At 33.6% G+C, this 24,078-nt stretch overlaps 2 protein-coding genes across 2 annotated transcripts; both read left to right on the forward strand.

The window, feature by feature from the left end:
* Positions 1–616: 616 nt before the first annotated feature.
* On the forward strand, positions 617–1,567 carry LOC104876462 (olfactory receptor 187-like). Its single transcript, XM_010644508.2, has one exon. It carries the CDS (start codon positions 638–640, stop codon positions 1,565–1,567), a length of 930 nt encoding a protein of 309 aa, XP_010642810.1. The 5' UTR covers positions 617–637.
* A 17,903-nt stretch (positions 1,568–19,470) lies between these two features.
* On the forward strand, positions 19,471–20,445 carry LOC104876458 (olfactory receptor 186). Its single transcript, XM_010644500.2, has one exon. The coding sequence runs from the start codon at positions 19,516–19,518 to the stop codon at positions 20,443–20,445; it is 930 nt and encodes a 309-aa protein (XP_010642802.1). The 5' UTR covers positions 19,471–19,515.
* Positions 20,446–24,078: the final 3,633 nt, after the last annotated feature.

The following is a 24,078-nucleotide window of genomic DNA, read 5'->3' on the forward strand; positions in this document are numbered from 1 at the left end:
ATATTTTTTCTTTTCCCTTATTACCTTTCCCCTACCCTTCAGACTTTCCCTACACCTTTAGCCCTTTTCTTCCTATTTCACATGGCCATTTATCTTATTAGGATTTTATGTACTACTATAGTTTTTCACAGCAGAGAAACTATTCAGTATTTACACATGTGTGACTTATTTATTTCATTTAGGAGTATATCCTCAATATGTATACATTTTCCTATGAATGAATCTAATTTCTCATTCTTTACTGGTCATTTGAGAGATGCAGATGAAAATAACAGTGAGATTCCACCTCACCCCACAAACAATGGCTACTATCAAGAAATCACTCAGTAACAAATGTTGGCGGGGTTTTGGGGAGAAAGGAACTCTTCTCCACTGTTGGTGGGAGTGCAGACTGGTGCAACCTCTTGTTTTCTTTAAATATGTTAATCCATATCCATACTGAATATAAATAATTGAATATACTTCATTCTACAAAATAACTTTCATCTACTATGTTAATATTAAATAAAATTGAAAGAGCATTCTATAAGTGTTTTATTTTATTTCACCTCTACACCCCCAATTTCATTTTATAAATGCTTAGTTAATGCTTTTCTGCATGCACCACATTTTATTTCAGAGGATATCCAGTGACAACATGGAAAAGGAAAATGCAACCTTGCTGAGAGAATTTGTTCTCACAGGACTTATACATGTACCACAGTGGAAAATCCCCCTGTTCCTGGTATTCTTAATGATATACCTCATCACTGTTTTTGGAAATACTGGTCTGATTGGTCTCATCTGGAGAGATCCTCATCTTCATATCCCTATGTACTTTTTCCTTGGGAGTTTAGCCTTTGTTGATACATCTATATCATCTATTGTGATTCCAAAGATGTTGGTCAACTTCTTTGCAAAGAATAAAATCATCTCTCTGTCTGAATGTATGGTACAATTCTTTTCTTTTAATATCAGTGCAACTACAGAATGTTTTCTCTTGGCAGCAATGGCTTATGATCGATATGCAGCCATATGCAATCCTTTACTCTATCCAATGGTAATGAGCAATAAAGTATGCATACGTCTGTTAGTCTTGTCCTTTGTATGTGGTCTTCTTCATGCTTTAATTCATGAAGGCTTCTTATTCAGATTAACTTTCTGTCATTCCAATATAATACATCACTTTTATTGTGACATTATATCATTGTTTAAGATTTCTTGTACAGATCCTTCTCTTAATTATTTAATTGTTTTTATTTTCTCTGGTTCAATCCAGGTATTCACTATTTTGATTGTTCTTGTCTCTTACACATTTGTTCTCTTTACAGTTTTGAAAAAGAAGTCATCGAAAGGGATAAGGAAAGCCTTCTCCACCTGTGGAGCCCATCTTTTATCTGTATCTCTGTACTATGGTCCTCTACTCTTTATGTATGTGCACCCTGCATCTCCACAAGTAGATGATCAAGATATGATGGTCTCTCTGTTTTATACTGTCATCATTCCTGTGTTAAACCCAATTATCTACAGTCTGAGAAATAAGCAAGTCATACATTCACTCACAAAGTTCTTAAAGAGACACATTTAAATCTCATATTGTGTTCTTTTTTATTTAAAATCAGAAATAGTGCAAGTTTAATCTGACTGTAAAGTTTTTGCAATTATAATTAACTAAGACTGCACATTTGCATATGTACTTGAAAATTGTACATGGAATATTTACCAAATATTATTTAGCATACTAGAATAATTACCTACAATATGAAGTTAAAAACATTTACCAGCTATTTCTCAGACAAAGGTCTGCTATCTAGAATATATAAAGAACTCAAAAAAATCAGAACCCTCAAATATAAAGACCTGATTAAAAAATGGTCATCTAAAATGAACAGACATTTCTCAGACAAAGAAGTAAAAGCAGTAAATAAACATGTGAAAAAATGTTCAACATCACTGGTCATTTGAGAGGTGCTGTTGAAAACAACACCGAGATTCCACCTCACCCCAGAAAGAATGGCTGCTATCCAGAAATCAAGCAATAACAAATGCTGGTGGGGTTGTGGGGAAAGGAACCCTTTGCATTGTTGGTGGGAGTGCAGACTGGTGCAACCACTCTGGAAATCAATATGGAGGTGCCTCAAAAATCTATAGTTTTGTTTTGTTTTGATTTTTAGATGGGACAAAGAACAAGTTCCCTGACTTAAACTCCAAGGCCTCAAAATGATTTCACTCCTGCTGTTTTCAGGGAACACATCTGACTCCTTTTTGCCTCTTTGCAGGTCAGATGTATTTTCTATTTTGATAGCTTTTATAATTAAGGATCTTGGATAATCTCAGCTCTGATGCTAGGGCTCTGTGGATGGCAAGTGTCTATAGGTATCATTGTGTTAGAAAGGAACCTTCCTGAGCCCCATCCAGAATGAAACAAAATCCTCATTTTAACAAGATCTACCAGATAGTTGTAAGCATTAAAATTTGATTTTGTTTAGATGCTCCCTCTGTTTGCATAGAAAATTTTCTCAGCTGGTTCCTACTTAAAATGAATAAACTAAGTAATGTGTATCAACTATGAGAAACAGTATGTATAAGGATAATTTTATTTGGGTCTGGCTCCTGAGGGAACTGTCTTTTCTTTATTGAAATCATGTTTGACTTTGTCAGAACAGATCATGCTAGTCACAAGTATAAAAGGTATGCATTACTTTTTATTAAGGTATACATAAAATAAGACATTTTATACATGAATTAAAATTTGCCTAGACACGTAAGAAGTGCCATATGTGATAGAAAGAGAGAAACAAGGTATAATTTTGTGAAACAAATCACATGCAAATTAAAGTCCATTACAATCACAGCAGACTTTTCAACAAAAACCCTCAGGTCAAGGAGAGACTGGAGTGAGGTATTTCAAGTCCTAAAAGAAACAACCTCCAATCTAGACTGATGCATCCTGCAAAATTCTCTTTCAAAATGCATGGGGAAATAAGATACTTCCACAACAAAGAACACCTGAGAAACTTCATGAACACCAAACCAGCACTAAAAGGAATTCTAAACAATATCCTAAAAAGGAACAATGAAGGCCACAGTACCATGAAGCCCAACAAACCAAATCAAATAAGCAAGGCAAGAAACTAAAAGGAGAGGGGGAAAAAAGTAAAAAGAGTCAACAAAAGGAAAATAACATGACAATAATAAATCAGAACATATCAGTTATAACCATCTATGTTAATGGCCTCAATTCACCAATCAAGAGAAATAGACTGGCAGAATGGATTAAGAAGTAAAATCCAACAATATGTTGTATACAAGAAACACACCTAGTGCAAAAGGAAGCCCATAGACTGAAAGTGAAAGGATGGAAAACAATTCTCCATGCATCAGGAGCCCAGAAAAAAGCAGGGGTAGCAATCTTATTAACAGACAAAGTAAATTTCAAACCAAAACTCATTGAGAGACAAAGAAGGCCACTACATCATTGTAAAGGGAACAATTCAAGAGGAAGAGTTGACAATCATAAACATATATGTACCAAATATAAGTGCCCCCAACTATATAAAACAAATATTAAGTAACATGAAAAACCAAATAAGCACTAATACAATTGTAGTGGGGGATTTAAATACCCCACTATCACAAACTGACAGATCATCTAGGCAGAAAATAAAAAATGAAATACTAGAACCTAAGCTTTGGAACACATGGACTTAGAAGATGACTATAGAGTATTCTACCACAGAAAATCAGAATGTACATTCTTTTAGGCTGCACATGGATCATTCTCCAAGTTAGACCACATATTGGCTCACAGAAGAGGTCTGAATAAATGCAAAAGAATTGAAGTTTTCCCCTTTATATTATCAGATCATAGTGCAATCAAGATGGAGATTAATAGCACAAGAAACTATAGGACTTCACAGGCACATGGAAACTGAGCAACACTCTCCTGAACAATCAATGGATTACAGGGGAAATTAAAAAATAAATTAGACAGTTTTTACAAATAAATGAAAATGCCAATACAACACACATGAATCTATGGGACACAACGAAAGCAGTTCTATGGGGAAAGTTCATAGCACTGAATGCCCACAGTAGGAAAACCAAGTGAGCTCAAATAAACAACCTAATGATGAATCTTAGATTCCTTGCAAAACAAGAGCAAGAAAATCCCAAAGCTTGAACATGAGAGGGAATTATAAAGGTTAGAGCAGAAATCAATGCAGTGGAAACTAAGAAAATGATACAAAAAATAAATGAAACAAAGTGTTGTTTTTTGAAAAAATAAATAAAATCAACAAACCTTTAGCTAATCTTATCAAAAAAAGGAAAGAAAAGTATCAGATCCATTCGATCAGGAATTAAAAAGGCAAAGTCACAACAGATCCAATAGAAATCCAGAGGATCATTGATACCTACTTTAAGAACCCGTACTCCAATAAAATGGAAAACACAGAAGAAATGGACAGATTTTTAGATGTTTATGAATTACCAAAGCTGAACAAAGAAGATAAAAACATTTTAAACACCCCAATTACAGTCGGTGAAATTGAAAATGTAATTAAAAATTTACCAACAAAGAAAAGCCCAGGCTCTGATGAATTCACTGCTGAATTTTACAAGACATTTAGAGAAGAACAAGTGCCATTACTCTTCAAACATTTCAAAGAAATTGAAAGGGAAGCTATACTTCCAAATTCATTCCTAAAAGCAAGTATCAGTTTGATTCTCAAACCAGGGAAAGACACAGCTAAAAAATTGAACTGCAGGCCAATCTCCCTAATAAATATAGATGCAAAAATCCTTAATAAGATACTACCAAACAGAATACAGAGGATTATGAAGAAGATCATCCATCCTGACCAAGTCGGATTTATTCTAGGGATGCAAGGGTGGGTCAAAATACATAAGTCAATAAATGTAATACACTATATTAGCAAACTCAAGGACAAAAACCATATGATCCTCTTAACAGATGTAGAAAAAGCATTTGACAAAATTCAACACCAATCCATGATAAAGAACCTGCAAAAAATTGGAATAGATGGTCTATATCTCAACTTAATAAAGGCTATCTATGAAAAATCAACAGCCAACATCATATTAAAAGGCCCAAAACTGAAAACCTTGATATTAAAATCAGGAACAAGACAAGGCTGCTCCTATATCTACTCCTCTTTGATATAGTTCTGGAAACATTAGCCACAGCAATTAGACAAGAGAAAGAAATTAACGCAATAAAGATAGGAAAGGAGGAAGTTAAACTGTCATTATTTGCTGATGATATGATACTCTACATTGAAGACCAAAAAACTCCACCAAAAGACTTCTAGACTTAATTGACAGATTCAGTAGAGTATCTGGATACAAGGTGAACACCCAAAAATCAATAGCCTTCTTATACACAAATAACAGACTCACTGAGAGAGAAATGAGGGAAAAATTCCTTTTATAGTAGCATCCCAAAAAAATGAAGTATCTAGGAATCAATCCAACAAAAGAAGCAAAAGATCTCTACACTGATAACTACAGCACTCTGAAAAAAGAGATTGAAGAGGATATAAAAAATGGCAAGATATCCCCTGTTCCTGGGTAGGAAGAATCAACATAGTGAAAATGGCCATACTACCAAAACTGCTATACAGATTAATGCAGTGCCAATTGAAATTCAAGCACTATATTTCACAGAACTAGAAAAAAGAATCCAAAAATTCATTTGAAACCTTAAGATACCTAGAATACCAGAAGCCATCCTAGGCAACAGACACATGGCAGCAGGTATAACAGTTCCCAATTTGAAACTATATTACAAAGCCACTGTGATAAAAACAGCATGGTACTGGCAAAAAAAAACAGACCTGAGGATCAGTGGGACAGATTGGAAGACACACAAACAAATCCAGATGTACTCAGCCACCTCATCTTTGACAAAGGAGCTGACCATCCTCAGTGGATTAAGGATAGCCTCTTTACTAAATGGTGTTGGAAAAACTGGATCTCAACCTGCCAAAGATTAAAACTAGACCCTTATCTTTCACCATGCAGTAAAGTAAAATCCAAGTGGATGAAATATCTAAATATTAAAATAGAAACACTAAACTTGCTGGAAGATAAGTTAGGCAGAACTCTGGAAGACATTGGCATAGGAAAAGACTTTATGAACAAATCCTCAGTAGCACTGGAACTAGCAGAAAAAATCAACAACTGGGATCTCATCTTATTAAAAAGCTTCTGTACTGCAAAAGCAACCATCAGCAGAACCAAGAGACACCCTACAATGTGGGAAAAAATTTTTACCAGCTGCTGCTCAGACAAAGGACTATTATCTAGAATATATAAAGAGCTCAAAAAAATTCAGCCTCCCCAAATATAAAGACCCAATTCAAAAATGGGCATCCGAAATGAACAGACATTTCTTAGACAAAAAAATAAAAGCAGCAAGTATATATATGAAAAAATGCTCCATATCTCTGGTCACTTGAGAGATACAGATGAAAACAGCACTGAGATTCCACCTCACCCCACAAAGAATGGCTGCTATCAAGATATCAAACAATAACAAATGGCCAGGCTGTGGGGAGAAAGGAACCCTTCTCCATTTTTGGTGGGAGTGAAGACTGGGGAAACCACTGTGGAAATCAATGTAGAGATACCTCAAAGAGCTTGGACTGGAGGTTCCATTTGACCCATCCTTCCCTCTGCTGGGTATCTTTCCAAATGAACTAAAAGAATCATATCACAGTGATTTTTGCGCACCCATGTTTATAGTGGCACAGTTTGGAATTGATAAAACTTGGAAACAGCCCATTTGCCCATCAATTGTAAACTGTATAAAGAAGATGTGGTTTTTCTATAAGATGAAATATTACTCAGCCATAAAGAATGAGTTAATAGATTCATTCATAGGAAAATGGATACATATTGAAGATATACTCCTAAGTGAAATAAATAAGTCACATGTGTAAATACCAAATAGTTTCTCTGGTGTGAATAAACTGTAATAATACATAAGATGCTAATAAAATTAATGAAATTGTGAAATGGGAAGAAAGGGGCTAAAGGTATAGGGAAGGTGGGATGGGTAGGAGAAGGGTAATAAGGGAAAAGAAAAAAATGTTAGATAATGAAAATATGGAAATAAAGTGTTTGTAAATGGGGAGGGATGGAGGGGGTGAAGGGAGGTCAGGGACAAGGGGAAAAAATGAGAACCAAACCTGTCATGTAGAGGTACAAGATCCCAACAAAGAGTGTAAATGTGCCGTATCCCTAAAATGTACTAATAAACTCAATTAAAGAAAAAAAAAGTTGTCATAGAAAAGGAGAAGTAACTGGCCTCTCCCCGCACTCATACAAGCACACAGAACTCAAAACATCACCTCACAGTTTAGTTATGCCTTCACTGTCATATTGCTGTTTTTGTGTTTGCAGTTCTATATATTTCTTTATATGGTAAATAAGTTGAACTACTACAAGAAATGAAATTAACCATTTCCTAATAATGTTAAATGAAAGTGATTTTAATAGCTTGCCATATTCCAGGGATTTGTGTCCACTAAAACAGCAACCTGACTCCTCTAGACAGGTAAATGTGGTGTGTTTCCAAGCTATACAATTGTATTAATATTACAATGTATTAATATTAATATGGTTTTTCTTGCAGTGAAGAAGCTTTTTTAAAAGGTGAGATCCTGCTTGTTGATTCTTTGTGCTAGTTCCTGTGCTATTGAGAATTTGTTCATAATGTTGTTTGCTATGCTAATGTCTTCAAGGGTTTTACCTATCTTCCAGCAAATATAGAGCAGTGATGGCAAAACTTTTAGAGACTAGTGCCCAAACTGCAACCCCAAATCCACTTATTTATCATAAAGTGACAACATTGTAGTCAAAACTGAACACTGAGGTTTTAGTTTTGAAAAAAAATGCATAAACAACTTTTGTTTTAAAAGAAAAACAAATAACATATGTGCCATAGGTTTGCTGCTACTGCTACAAAGGGATTTTGATACACTTATTTTCCCTTTTGATCACTAATATATCAACTTCTTAAAGAAGATTCATTTAGAAATTTAGATTTAATGCTTATTTATATCATTTAGTTTTACATTTCATGTGTGAATAGTTACATGTAACTTATGATAATACCTATAAAGCCAGCAATCTAGACTACATAACAAGAATCTGTCTCAAAAATAATCATGAGAAACACCTTCCTAAATTTTTAAGTAATTATATCTTTGTGTGGGTTAGGGTTTCATAAAGGAACAGAAAAAATATCATATATATTTATATGCATGCATTTATACATATATTTATTCAAGAGGATTTATTAGGTAGGTTACAAGATCATTGATAGAATAGTCCATAGTAGCCATCTACATACTGGAGAACATGAGGATCCAGTAGTTTCTCAGTCTAAGAAACTGGAAGCTGTGAAACAAAAAATGATCAAGAATACAGAGACAGTCTGTAACAAAAGGCCTGGAAACTCCCCAGAGAGTCACTAGTGTGAGTCTGCTTTGGAAGGATGGAGAAACACAAGTCTGATGTTCACAGGCAATGGCAGCAAAAGACACACCCCTTAAGCAGAATGGAACTCTAGAAATGTGTGTTTGCTCATTTCCATTTTATCCCACAAGAGCTATGAACCTATTGAATAGCATCGCTCACAATTGAGTGATTCTTCTCCTTGTGATTTGCTGTTCTTTATGCCAATCATCCAATGGAAACACTCCACAGATACGCACAGAAGTGTGCTTTATAATCGGTTGGACACTTTATCATCCAGTCAAGTTGACATATCATAATTAATGGTTATAATATTAGTACTTTTTATTGCCTCTCTTTAAGTACAAAAGGTACTTTGCTGCAACCTATATGGGTAGTATATTCAATTTTATTCCTTTTAATTAGTGCATCTCCACAACTTACTGTGCTTGCAATTTATATTTTCCTAATATCAAGCATTTCTTCATTTAACATCTGCATATTTTCCTTAGTGAAATTTTTAAAAAATCTTATGTCCATAATTGATATTGGTTGAGTTTTCTTATTATTGGGTGTTGAGGGTTCTTCATATATTCTTTGGTCAATACATGATTTGTAAGTATTTTCTTACGGCCCTTGATTTCTTTTTTCCCATAAAATGGCACACTGATATGTTATACTGAAAATATGCTGAGTGGAAGCAGAGGGCAAGAAACAGCAATAGTGTGGACTTCTTGGAAAGGTGTATTTGTGTCAGAGGCAAAAAATAAAACTAAAAACATCATGGAACTTCTAGCTCAGAGAAACTTCCAAGAGTCTAATGTGGGATATGTTGTTATCTTTTTACAGGTTATGTATACTTTAAATTGTTGCACATGTTCTCTTCTACAAACAAAAAGGAACTATGAAAGTGATTGGTTTCTTTGGACTATGGAAACAATAAATTTTTCATTTAATGAATTACTCTTACCTACTCTCTGATATATAGGAGATGGCTCTGTAACAGGATTTTGCTGCTGTGCAGCAATTTGTTATTAGGGCTGTATGATTCAGCAGATCCCCCAGATTGTATGAGAAACAGTACAAAGATTTAAAACTGGGACCTCATCTTTTTAAGAAGCTTTTGCACAGCAAGAGAAACTACCAACAGAATGAAGAGATGACTCAGAGTGGGGAAAAATTTTTACCCATTATTCATCAGGCAAAGTAATATTATCTAGAATATATAAAGAACTAAAAAAAAATCAGACTACTCAAATTTGAAGACACAATCTAAAAAATGGGCATATGAAGTGAATAGATATTTCTCAGATGAAGAAGTAGAAGCAGCAAATAAACATATGAAAAATGTTCAACATCACTGGTCGTTCGAGTGACGCAGATGAAAGCAATATTGTGATTCCATCTCATCTAGAAAAAATGGCTGTTATCAAGAAATCAACCAATAACAGGGCCTTTGTGGAAAAACCCTGCTCAACTGTTGGTGGGGAGTGTAGACTGGTGCAACAATTGTGAAAATTAGTGTCAAGATTCCTCAAAAAACTAAAACTATAAATTCCATTTGACTCAGCTATTCCCCTTTGGATGTCTTCCCAAAATAATTAAAAGCATCATTCCATGGCAATATATGCACACTTATGTTGATAGTGACACAGTTTGTAATAGCTAAATACTGGAAACAGCCCAAATGTCCATCAAATGATGAATGGAAAAAGATTTTTTTAATTCAATGGAGTACTACTCTCCCATAAAGAAAGGATGAGCTTCAGACATTTATAGCTACCTGGATGCACCTTGAGAACATACTCAAGTGAAATAAATAGGACACACTTGTTTAAATACTACATTGTTTCTCTGGTATGAGAAAATGAAAGTGGAAATAAGGACTAAAATGTACAATGGATATTGGGAAATTGAAGAAAATGTTACTATGGGGAGGGAGCCAGGGAGGAGAGAGGGAAAAAGTGAGGAAGGGACAAGAAAAAAAGTGAGAATAGAAGGGAAAAAATGGAAGCAAAGCTTTTGTACATAAGGAGGGGGGCATGAGGGAAGGAGGGAAATGGGAAAAAAAGAGTTGCATTGTATCATGTATAGGTGCAAATTGCCTATGATGAGTGTTATCACGTATGCTGAAAATGTACCAATAAATGCTTTGCTATTAAAAAGAGATTCAGCAGATCCATTGTTGCTTGCAGTGGCAGTGGTATGTAGTGGTGTTGTTTAGAGTCTCTGGAAGGACTCTTGAGATTCATTATACAATAAGCCCGTGAAGTTGGAAGAAGAAACCTGTCTTCCTCTGTAGAAACTACTCTACTTTTTAGCCATTTATATGTTATGTGGCCTCAGTAGCAACTCAGAGCTTAATCTTGGCTCGTAAGTCACCATAAAAGCTGATTATGATGTGACCATCATAATCTAAATGTTAGTTGATCCACTAAGTCATAAAGTTAGGTATGGACAGCAGAACTCTATCATCTAATGAAAGTGGTGAGGATGTGATTTGGACAGAGAAGTCACTGAAGATACAAGGACCTTACAGAAATAAGATCAGATCTCCATTTTTGTTACATTACCCTCTTCCATTTCTCATTTACAGTTTCATTAGTATTTCTCTATAATTCCAGTTAACTATTAAAGAGAAAACTTGGAATTAGAAACAGATGATTCCCCACCATACTCATGAATCATGCAGAAGTGAACAGCTGCAGCATTACAGGTTCTTTTCAGAGCATCCCTACAATATATTTGTGAAGGATATAAAATTCAAGGTCGATAGAAAATGGCTATCCTAGATTCAGAAGAGAGAGCAAATTCATCTTTTATGTCCTATCCAGGCCATCAATCAATTCACTGATGCCCACCTACTTTGGGTGAGGTAGATCTTCCTTGATTTTGACTGTCTACTGATACAAATGCTCATCTCTTCTGGAAACACCTGCATAATCATACACACAAATAATGTTTTAAAGTCATCTGGGCATCCCTTAATCCCCTTCTGAGTTCCATATATAGATGCCCAATTTTATGTCTTGGTATGTTAGATCACACACAGTTCATAGATGAGAAAAATGTCTCCATACCCAGAAAAGTGAATGGACTTTTTCTATTTTTGCTTCTCCTTCATTATAGGAGGAGCTGGAGGCAATAAATTATTATTGCCCTTAGGAGAAATATCTTACTAGGCACCATACAATTTTACTGAGACGCAAGGCTCCTAAATTTAAAATACTATTAACATTGATGACAGCAGTGTATAACTTTTATACTTAAAGAAAAGTGGCAAAATGAGCTAGGGAATAATTATACAAAATTTAAAGGATAATCAATATGTTAAGGTTTGGTCATGTTTGTACTTGTCTCCCCATATCATATTGCTTACTACACATTTATGCAGAATTTTCAGTTACTCCTCTTTTATCTTTGTTCTTTTTTTACTTTTTTTCTAGAAAATTCTGTGAAAGTGGGTTAATTGATTGAGTACTTGAAAATAAGTTCATTGTTTTCATCCTATCTTGACAGTCACAATCCAACTCTTATTAAACTTTGTTTTTATTGTTAAATGTTTCTGATATATAATATTTATAAATATTTATATGATTCAATGTGATGTTTTAATTCTTGTATATGCCGTATGAAAAGGTAGAATTTTTAAATTAAAAAATTATTAGAGTAAAAGACATACTGTCATCAATCCATCTCAAAATATTCTCTCTTGCTTTGAATATATTTAGCCCATTGCTCTTTCCTGAAGCAATTCTGAGAGTTCTTTTTTGACTGCTTTATTTACACTGCTCTAGCTGACTCAATGCTTTGAATTGATTCATAGTATTTACCTTTCATGGAAATTTTGAAGTTGAGGAAGAGTCAGAGTCAGATTCAGGAGTTACATTGTGTCAGCTCCAGTGAATAACGTAGATGAAAACACATTATCATGTTTTTATGAGCCTTCTTTTTCATTGAATGGTATGTGAAAGCACAATTCACCATATTTTTTAATACACATAGCAAAAGACAGAAGGGGAATATTTTAAGCTGGAATAATAACAGCATGTCTTTTACTGTAATGAACTTTTAATATCTAAACATTCAATGCATATTTTGAGCACAGCATGTCCATAGAATTACCATTAGTGTATCCATTGCCTTAAACTATAATTATTTCTTTCAAATGAACAGATTCAAATTCCCTATTCTAATTACTTGAGATATGAAACCCATTACTATAAATTATACTTGCCTTGCTGTGCCATAGAGGAGAAACTTATTTCTCCTATCAAGCAATAATGTATTTGTGAGCTGACATTTTCCCCCTATTCTTTCTAGCTTGAAGTAACCATTACTTTGTTTGAAACTTCTACAAGATTCCATTTACCAGTGAGATCTTGAAATATCTGTCTTTTTGTGCCTGAATTATTTCCCTTAACATAATTTCTATGAGGTTCATCCATAGTTATCAATGAAGTAATTTCATTATTTTTAATGGCTGAATTGTATTAGTTGTGTGTATGTACCACATTTTCTTTATTCATTGACTGATGAGCATTTATTAGCCATTTCCCATATCAGAGACAAAAATCACACCCATAATTTAAAAGACAGATGTAATATAGTTTACAGTTTCAGAGAATTCAATCCTTGGTAAACTGGTTCCAAGGCAGAAACATTGTTGCCTTTTGGGAGCCAGAAAGTAGGGCAAGTGTCTCGCTATGTAGTTGAGACTGACCTGGAACACACTAGGTAGCCCAGGGTGGTCTCGAACTCACATGGATCCTCCTGCCTCAGCCTTCTAAGTGCTGTGATTATAGGCATGCATCACCATGCCCAGCAAATATTTATCTTTCAAAGCATCTTTTTATCTAGAGATAGTTACATATCAGATATGAAATTTAAATATTATAAATTGTTATTTTCTGAATAAATACTTTGAAAGTATTCTGTTTTTATACATAACAAAAAATTTAAGCATGTTACCAACATGTCAAAAATCCTTCGATTGTTTTCCTTTAAATTGGGTTAAAGAATTAATTCCCCTACTTGGACCAAGATTCCTTGTACCACAACCATGCTGACTTTTTTCTCTCCATCTGTGTTCTATTTCTTTGCAAGTCATAGTTATAAAATTTTGTGTCTCCAATGATAAAGCTCTCAGATAATGAGACTATCCAGTAGGTCTATTGATGGCAAGTGTCTACAAACATTATCTTGCTAAAACTAAAAATTCCTAAGCCCTACCTAGAACAAATGAAAAAGACTCCATATCTTGATAAAACTATCCAGGGAACTCATAGGCATTTTAAGTTTGAGCAGCACAGATCTACGCCACCTCCCCAAAATATCCTTTGCCTTTGTTTTTCTTTTGCTATGTTCCCTGGTCTCTGCTTAGTAAAAGTTCTAATCAGAGTGTGGCTTCAGATGGGAAAACTGGGAATATGTCTGACATTTAAAGTGAATTTAGCACAGTGAAGACAACTTTGGATCAGCTCCTGAAGGGAATGTAGGTCATTTACTTCATTAAAGTTATATTATGATAAGCACAGACAAGACTATAAAAATCAAGGCACTTAGAAGCACTACATTTTGTATATAAACTGAAATATATACAAATCTGTCAGAAGGGTCACTGTGGGGAAAAATAGTGGTATAAAGTGTAATTTCAGTAGTTAAATTTGGAGCTGTCTATAATGAGTTAATGTTTATGATTCTAAAAATTATAATACTCTGTGGGATGATCTAGATTTTTCATACACATACAAATCAGCAATGCCCAGTTGAAAAATTTCACTTCATCCTATGGGGAATACTCAGACATTCTTAGGGGAATTCTAGCTCTCCACACCATCTTCTCCTGGTAAAAACACTAAGATGTACAACCGGCTGACTCTTGTGCTCAAAGCAAGATTATATAAACACCATTTTCCTTAGCTTGCATAATGAAACTGTCAAAAAAACCTCCCACAAAGAATTGCTTACTGTGTTATTGTCACTCCTATCCTATCATGTATTATTTCTGGTTTTGAATGCCTGGCATTTTTAAAGGACTGTCATAATTTCTCAGAATACTGGTAACAAAAATTACTTTATAATATTATTATTCATAATAAAAGTATAAGATTTATAAGGTTTAAGTCATAATTATTTCACATTTGTTTTACAGAATGTTAGAATAGCTATGGAGAATGAATAATAAAGAGTAAGTGATCTTTGTATTTCATACCCATGACCAAAATCTGGATAAGCAAAATAACTATAAGAGGAATTGCTCCTTTTGTCAATGATTCATTATCTTATTAACCAAACTGTAATGACTTTATAAGTTCTTACGAAGTAGAATGTTGTGTTTTAAAAGTTTAAAAATTCAAGTCCTAATAAGCATTCTATAAGAAATATTTACATTGATTATGATATAAAATCCTGTAAAATCACATTTCCTCCTTAAAACTTTTAAAGTTTGTCAGTTAAATATTAATTCCTCTGTACCTTCCCATTTCTGACAATAATTTCACTGGATATTAAATATCATATAAATGTAGAAATACATATATGATTTATTTATGGATCTATATTGTGATAATATAATATGTAAAGAGATGTAGATATAGAAAGAAATGTATATAGAATTGAATATCTATGTATGTACATTAAAATCCTTCAATATTTTTATAAATAATATAGTAATTTCATATGTATAATACTATACATATATATATTTGTTAAATTTTGTTCATGAGGATAATTTTCAAGTTCTGAATACATTACTAAAGTTAGTAATACTTATGCTATATATAATACTAATAAAATTCAATCATTGGGGATTTATAGAAGGAAACCCATTCATATAAAGTTTTACTTAAAAGTATAATTAGTGATATTTGTTCGTTTATATTGTCTCAGTCATGGTACAATCTTTGGCTCATTTTGTTATGCTAAAAATAACTTAGAAGAAAATTCTCTCAAAACTAACAAGCTTTCTGGAAAAACTTAGCTCTAATTGCTGTAATAATCAGATAAGGAAACATTTAAAATCAACTTTCAGGCATTGTCAACATATTTATGAATGAAACAAAATTAAACCTTTAATTCCCTTAATTATATACAAAGTTTTAATCAACTTTGTTTTTTTAAATAAAGTAAAATGATTCTTGGAAAGTCAACAATGAATGACCACCAGTGTCAATACAAATATTCAACACTGACTCACTTCCTCCCATTCTTTAGTCTCTAGGCACCTCTGATCCTTGCTTTGTCCTTTGTCTTTGTCTTGTCATTTTTATAGTCTTCCATCTATGAGTTTATTATTTTTTATCTATTTTTCTTACTCCATGTTACTTTCTTTTCACCTGCCCAAATTTCTGTTCTCACTTCTTATATTCTTTTTATCTGGCTGTTTTCCTCGCCTCTCACTTGCCTGTATATTTGAAAATTTTGCTTAAAATATTTTACAGCAGGAAAAAATTAGTCTATGAACAATACACAAATGCTAACTTCTGTCTACATCTCACCACACACCCGGTACACAGCACTCTCTCCTGTGCCACTTATTTATCATTTACTTGTTATTCACTCACCTTAATTCCACTGTTTAGAGAAAAGTGTTTTCACTAAAGCCACTAAAATTCCCTTAATTTCCACACGCATGGATCTCTCTTTACCCTTTATCTTCCTAAGACATTTATTTTGGTGTTTGCTACTATATTAAATTTTGTCATTCTTAGTATCTTTCTATCTTTATTAAATTCATTGGTACATTTTAGGTAAACAACACAGTTACATTCATCATTGGTATCTTGTACATTTACATAACTTATCTTGGTTCTTATTCTTCCCTATTCCCCAGCACCCCTGTCAGCCACTCCACCCTTTCCTGTTTACAAAGACTTTGTTTCCATGTTTTTCCCTTTCTAATATTTTTTCTTCTCTCTTTTTACTTTTCCCCCACCCCTCCCACTTTCTCCACTATTTTACTTTTCTTCCTATTACACAATATCAATTATACATTTTGATCCTTATTTACACTTTTACTTTTTCACACCAGAGAAACTATTTGGTATTTACACATGTGTGATTTATTCTTTTCACTTAAGAATGTGGTCTCAATGTGCATCCACTTAGCTATAAATCTATTTTATTATTCTTTATGGCTGAGTAGTACTCCATTTTATTAAAAAAAAAAAAACCCACGTCTTCTTTATCCAGTCTCCAGTTGAAAGGAAATTAGGCTGTTTCCAAATTTTAACTATTACAAACTGTGCTGCTATAAACTTGGTTAACATATATTGCTGTGGTATGGTTCTTTTAATTCTTTTGGGAAGATACCGAGTAGAGGAATAGCTGGGTCAAATGGGATCTCTAATCATAGTTGTTTGAGGTATCTCCATATTGATTTCTACAGTGGTTGAACCAGTCTGCACTCTCATCAACAATGAAGAAGGGTTCCTATCTCCCCACAACCCCACCAGCATTTGTTATTGCTTGATTTCTTGATAGCAGCCATTCTTTCTGGGGTGAGATGGAATCTCAGTGTTGTTTACATCTATATCTCTCGAATGATCAGTGATGTTGAATATTCTTTCATATAATTATTTGCTACTTTTACTTCTTTGGGAAATGTCCCTTCATTTCAGATGCTCATTTTTGAATTGGGTCTTTATATTTGGGGGTCTGTTTTTTGTTTTTAGTTCTTTATATATTCTAGATAGTAGACCTTTGTCTGAGGAACAGCTAGTGCAATTTTTTTTGTTTTATTCAGGTAACTTTAGTTATATTTATTTTTAATTGACAAACAATAATTATATATATTCATGGGGTACCATGTTATATTTTGATCTATGTATACATTGTAGAAAGATTCAATCAAGCTGATTGACATATCTCTCACCTCCCTTATCAGCTTATCAATTCTTTATTTGTGGCAAGAATCTTAAAAATCTATTCTTTTGACAATTTGAAATATACAATATATGATTATTAAGTAGTTGCAATGCAGTGTAATACCTAAATAAAACTTATTCCTCCTGTCTGACTGAAACTTTGTGCCCTTTGATTTGATGAATATCTTCTCTGCTACCATTCATCTGCCTTCCCAACAGCCTCTGGGGAGGCTTTCTGTTTCTATGAGTTGAATTGTTTAAATTCCATATGTAAATGCAATTGTACAGAATCTGTTTTTCTGTGCCTGTTTTGCTTCACATAATAAAATGTCTTTTGGTTCCCTCTATGCACACATGACAGAAATTATTTCTTTTAAAGGGTGTACAGTATTCCACTGTGCATATGTACTACATTTTCTTCATTCATTCATCTGCTGATGGATGCTCTGGTTGCTTCCATGTCTTGGCTAACGTGAATAACACTGAAATGAACATGGAACTGTGCATGTCTCTTCAATATACTTTTTTCCTCATTGAGTTTATTGGTACATTTTATGGTTACAGTAGAGTTACATTCATTATTGGGATCTTGTACCTTTACATGACAGGTCTTGGTTCTCATTTTTTCCCCTTGTCCCTGACCTCCCTTCACCCCCTCCTCTCCTCCCCATTTACAAACATTTTATTTCTATTTTTTCATTTTCTCCTACTTTTTCCCTTTCCCTTATTACCTTTCCCCTACCCTTCCCATTTTCTCTACACCTTTAGCCCTTTTCTTCCTATTTCATATTGTCAGTTATCTCATTAGGATCTTTTGTACTATTATAGTTTATTTACACATGTGTGGCTTATTTATTTCACTTAGTAGTATATCCTCAATATATATTTACTTTCTTATGAATGAATCTAATTCCTTATTCTTTATGGCTGAGTAGTATTCCATTTCATAGAAAACCATATCTTCTTTAGTGGTTCCACTGCCTACCTCGTTAGTGTAAATTTTTATCTTTCCTTTATTCATTAAGAGTGGTAATTCTTATTTCCTTTCTGGATATTTTTCATTGATCACTCTGCTCAGTATGCTTTTTTTTTTTTCTTCTGCCCTTTGATACTATTTTGGTTTTCCAGAGATTTGGTTTGAAATAGAAAATGAGTTTGTTCAATGGAAATTGTCTTTCCCATGGAATTTGAAGAAACTTTCAGAGTGGCAGGGTCAGAAAGAATCAAGGCAGCCAAAATCATATTTTGTCACTAGATGGCTAAGTGTAGTTATTGCTGATGTTGAACTTCTGCTGCCATAGCTCTTGATGTCAATGTCATTGCTGTATATGCAGATGGATGCACTTGCATTTTCATGCTTTTTATTGCTTTAGCTATGTAAATTTGCTTTAATCACTGAAATCTAAATTGAGTGGGGTTCAATGGACAAAACTAGATCAAATACACTGTTTGCCACCAACATCAGAAGTTAGATGCCTAACAAATGACGTCTATCCCTTCGTAATCTCTTTCCTATAACTACCTCAAGTTTGTTTACTTGTTCTCCTTTTATCTCTGCATATTTTCAATTTTAGCATATGTGCTGCCGAAGTGAGCGCATATTTTTCAAATGATAGATGACTTATAACAAAAGCTCACATACCCCAATACTGTAACTCACAAATCATTACTTATATTACTGTATTAGAGTCATATTATGAAATACATATTGCTTGGATGTTCATACTACAAACTTGTCAATGCATCCAGATAACCTCAATTATGCTACCTAGACACCAATCCATTCCTTTCTTTTTTTTAAACACTTCTCCCACACCAAATATTTGACAAAATGTCAGTGATTTTGCATTCTGAAAACATTAAAATCCATTCATTTATCTTCATCGTGACACCCTATGTCACGTCACACACAGACTAGGCATTGTAAATGTATTTTAATAACTTGGAAAGCATTTTTAAAAGATTATTTGGTCATATTTATTCAATTAAAATATTACATTTATTTCATGTTCAATTTCTGACCAATTGTTTCCATCCGTTAGAGTAACATGAGGTAAAATGAAAACTCAATGCTGATATGAGTATAGTTTTACATAAATTTTCATGCTCCAGTCTTCACTATATGAATCAATGGATTTTTTTTCACATTTCTCTCATTTGATTTCAGAGGACATCCAGTGAACACATGGAAAGAGAAAATATATCCCTCCTGACAGAATTTGTTCTCACAGGACTTACAGATCATCAAGGACTGCAGGTCCCCCTGTTCCTGGTGTTCTTGGTAATTTATCTCATCACAGTTGTGGGAAACCTTGGTCTCATAGCTCTCATCTGGAATGACCCTCACCTTCACATCCCCATGTACTTGTTCCTGGGAAGTTTAGCCTTTGTGGATGCATGGATATCATCTACAGTGACCCCAAATATGCTGGTCAACTTGTTAGCCAAGAGCAAGTTGATATCTCTCTCTGAATGCATGATACAATTTTTTGCTTTTGCATTTGGTGGAACCACAGAATGCTTTCTCTTGGGAACAATGGCTTATGATCGGTATGTTGCCATATGCAAACCTTTACTTTACCCAGTGATTATGACCAATAGACGATGCATTCGCCTACTAGTTTTGTCATTTGTAGGTGGCTTTCTTCATTCTTTAATTCATGAAGCGCTTTTATTCAGATTAACCTTTTGTAATTACAATGTAATACATCACTTTTATTGTGACATTATACCATTGTTTAAGATTTCCTGTACTGACCCTTCTATTAATTTTCTAATGGTATTTATTTTATCTGGTTCAATTCAAGTATTCACCATTGTGATTGTTCTTGTTTCATATTCATTAGTTCTTTTTACAATTTTAAAAAAGAAGTCTCTCAAAGGTATAAGGAAAGCTTTCTCCACCTGTGGAGCACATCTCTTATCTGTGTCTTTATACTATGGTCCCCTTCTCTTCATGTATGTGCTCCCTGCATCTCAACAAGCAGATGGTGAAGGTATGATGGATTCTCTATTTTACACTGTAATAATCCCCGTGTTAAATCCAATTATTTACAGCCTGAGAAACAAGCAAGTTATAGATTCATTGATGAAAATGTTAAAGAGAAATATTTAGACCTCACATATAATACCACTTGTCTATTTAGTACAAAACTGCCATAGAATCAGGGTCCGGTGATACACACTGGTAGCCTCTAATCTCAGTACTGGGAAGGTTGAGGTAGGAGGAAAACAGTGAGTTTAAGGCCAGTCTAGGCTATGTAGTGAGGGCAAGGCCAACACAAATTATGTAGTGAGACACCACCTCAAGAAACAAAAATGAAGCAAAGAAACCCTGCTACAGAAAATTTCTAGTTGATATATCTTTTTTTGGAGGAGGTGTTCAGAGATTTTTGTGACTACAATTGCTCTATTCCTTATATTTTTACTCTGATTTACTGTGATTTAGCTCAGTAGTTCCACTGCCTGTCTCACAAGTGCTAGGCCCTGAGTTTGATCCCTGGTACTGGAAAAAAATATGTTCAACTTATATTTAGTTTGGCAACATTAAAATTTGAATATAGTATTATGATATATAAAATAAAGTAGAAAACAAATGAAGCATTTTACTAGCTACTATGTTTTCAGTGTGACTTTATTAATGCATTTTGTACTAAAATAGCTAATTTCTTTTTTATTTTATTTTTTTGCCATTGAGTTTATTGATACTTTTTTGGTACACAGTACAGTTACATTCATCACTGGGATCTTGTACCTTTCCATGACAGGTCTTTGTTCTCATTTTTCTCCATACCCCTGCCCTCTCTTCACCCCCTCCTGCCCTATTTACAAAAACTTTATTTTTACTTTTTCATTTTCTCATATTTTTTTCTTTTCACTTATTTCCTCTCCCCTACACTTCCCACTTCCCATACACCTTTAGCCCTTTTCTTCCTATTTCACATTGTCAATTATACCATTGGAATCTTATTTACAATTATAGTTTTTCACACCAGAGAAACTATTTGGTATTTACACATGTGTGACTTAATTCATTTAAGAGTATGACCTCAATATGCATCCATTTTCCTATGAATGACTCTAATTTCTTATTCTTTATGGTTGAGTAGTATTCCATTTTATAGAAAAACCACATCTTTATCCAGTCTCCAACTGATGGGCATTTGGTCTACTTCCAAGTTTTAGCTATTACAAACTGTGCTGCTATAATTTCTTTTAAAATGACTTAAATGGAATATATAACATTACCTATTCTATTGATAATGGATGGGCTGGAGACTCATGACCCCATTGTATTTGCTGGTTTGTGTTTGGTTGAGCAGATGAAAATACCAGGAAATCTACTAGCCTTTTTAACCTTTTTTTTAAAGTTTATTGGGAAATGATGAATTTTACTTGTAGCAATTCAACTGACATGTCCCGTGGGGAAGCAAACAGGAATGGAATCATGAAAAATTGAGATTTTGAAAGCAGAGCCAAACTAAGAGGACACTTAGCTCATTCTGTTTCTATGAGTAATAAAAAGATTCATTGACTCACTTTGTTTATGCTGTCCTCAAAAGCTTTATTTGGATGATACAGAGTGGCAGAGTAGAAAGCTTTATTGATTCAGAAATCTAATAGGTGATAATGAATAAGTAAGATAGTATAGATGTGGAGAACAAAAGTAACAGAATTAAAAAGGAAATTGCCTCAATCTTCTGGAAATTAAAAAAAAGTAGAAAAATAAATCAGTAATATCATAAAAAAATTAGTCAAACATTTTACTGATAGAAAATAGCTTTGAATGCATGTTACCAAAGAACAGATAATGCTAAGATGATATGGTGTTTTAGTGCCCAGTGGGTGGTGAAAAAACAGAACATGAGCAAATTTGGAAAGTTTGTGCCTGCATAGTCCTTAAATACTAGTCTTTTTTCATACTCCATATACTTTAAGTATAATGAAGGAGCCATCTTCTTTGCCTATTTTGCCTTTCATGCAACACTGAAATTCCATACACATTCCTACTGATCCCAATTAGAATCTTAATCTAGAAATTAGTCATTTGCGTATTTTGGAAAAGTCTCACTACTTATCACTTCCTCCTTGCTTATACTATCTTCCTTCCCAAATATTGTTGTCAAATGTTTCTTCCTACACAGAATTGATTAAATTATACCCTTCAAAAACTTTAATAAATATCTTACTACTAGATTATGTACATATATGTTATATGTAAATATATATAAATTTATAAATTAGGGTATATATGGATGTGTTTGTTCATGTGGACATATAGATTGCATGACATGCATACATTTTCAACTTATATTTGCTCATCCTAATTATCTTAGGTGTTGCGTTTTTTTCTGTTTATTTTTTTGAATGCTTCTGAGACTTGAACCTAGAGCTTTTGTGCCCAATCATTTTTAAAAATTTGAGACAGGGTTTCTCTAAGTCACTACATTTCCCTGCTGGGCTTGAATTTGCAATCCTTCTGTCTCAGTCTCCTTGAGTGTTGAGGTTGCATTGAGGACTTTTCTAAACACCCTAGCTTAACTCTAGAATCATTTTTTTTCTACAATTCCAGTGGAATCTATGTCATAGCCAAAATGTGTTACTGAAAGCCTTGTGGATGCACCTTATTCCCTCTAGCACATATTTTTGCTCATACAGCTCTCTCCACAAAATCCCCTGCAAGGTAACACACTGTTTTTTGTTGTTGTTTTGTTTTGTTTTGTTTTGGTGGCAGGGATTGAACTCTGGAACTTGTGCTTGTGAGGCAGGCAGCAGCACCACTGAGCTAAATCCCCAGCCCTAACACACTTTTAATTTACAATTGAAATGAGATTCTGTCTCAAGGCCTACTTCAAATGTTAGCCTCTCCAAGAAAATAATGTGGTTCTTCTCAAATATCTGTGAGAGATATATAATAAAGCTGACAATGTTGTCTGTGAATATTTTCTAGATTACCTGAAGGAAGAGTAGTTTCTATTTCTGGGCAATAGGCCAATCAAAATACATGCATTGAAGTCGTTCTGCAGTATGCTATCATGTGGAAAGAAAAGTTGATGAAGGTCCCAGATGTTTGTAAATTGTGTATCTGAATATATACATATATATATATATATATATACACATACATATATATATATATATGTCAAGATATATATATTATGGCAAGCTTTCAAATTATATTAAAACATTAACCTAGTTAAAATGGACAAAGATGTAAGTGACAACTCATTTCACAAATAAGCAAAAACACGCTGGACATCATTAATTATCAGATAAATGCAAATAAAATTTCATTGAGAAGTGATGATTTATTAAAATGAATACCTTTGAAAAGATTAACCAGATTAGAAGCAGTGATGTAAGACATTTAAAAATAGGCCGCAGAGTGGATTAAAAGGTAACCACACAAATATAAGGAAGCAGTCAATTTGTTTCAAGTTTTGACTAGGTTTTGATAGGGGATATCATATTGTTTTATCCACTTCTCTGCAGAGTATTTATGTGAATCTATTTTTATATATACTATATTGTCTATTCATTTCTTTGTTATTAGAAAAGGACAAAGAGCCAGATAATGAATTAAGATGTTCTTTGCTTTCCCATTGTCTTGCCAGTGAAAGTTAACAAACACTTTTACTGGGTAGGTAGCTATATATATCATGCTTCAGATATCATCTAAATACTTTCCACTTCTCTGCAGAGTATTTATGTGAATCTATTTTTATATATACTATATTGTCTATTCATT

This window comes from Fukomys damarensis, unplaced genomic scaffold (assembly GCF_012274545.1).
Source record: "Fukomys damarensis isolate Sample0158 unplaced genomic scaffold, DMR_v1.0_HiC HiC_scaffold_24, whole genome shotgun sequence".
NCBI lineage: Eukaryota > Metazoa > Chordata > Mammalia > Rodentia > Bathyergidae > Fukomys > Fukomys damarensis.

What these genes read in the sequence shown, in the direction of transcription:
- LOC104876462 (XM_010644508.2), top strand. Translation starts at nt 638, where the DNA reads ATGGAAAAGGAAAATGCAACCTTGCTGAGAGAATTTGTTCTCACAGGA.
- LOC104876458 (XM_010644500.2), top strand. Translation starts at nt 19,516, where the DNA reads ATGGAAAGAGAAAATATATCCCTCCTGACAGAATTTGTTCTCACAGGA.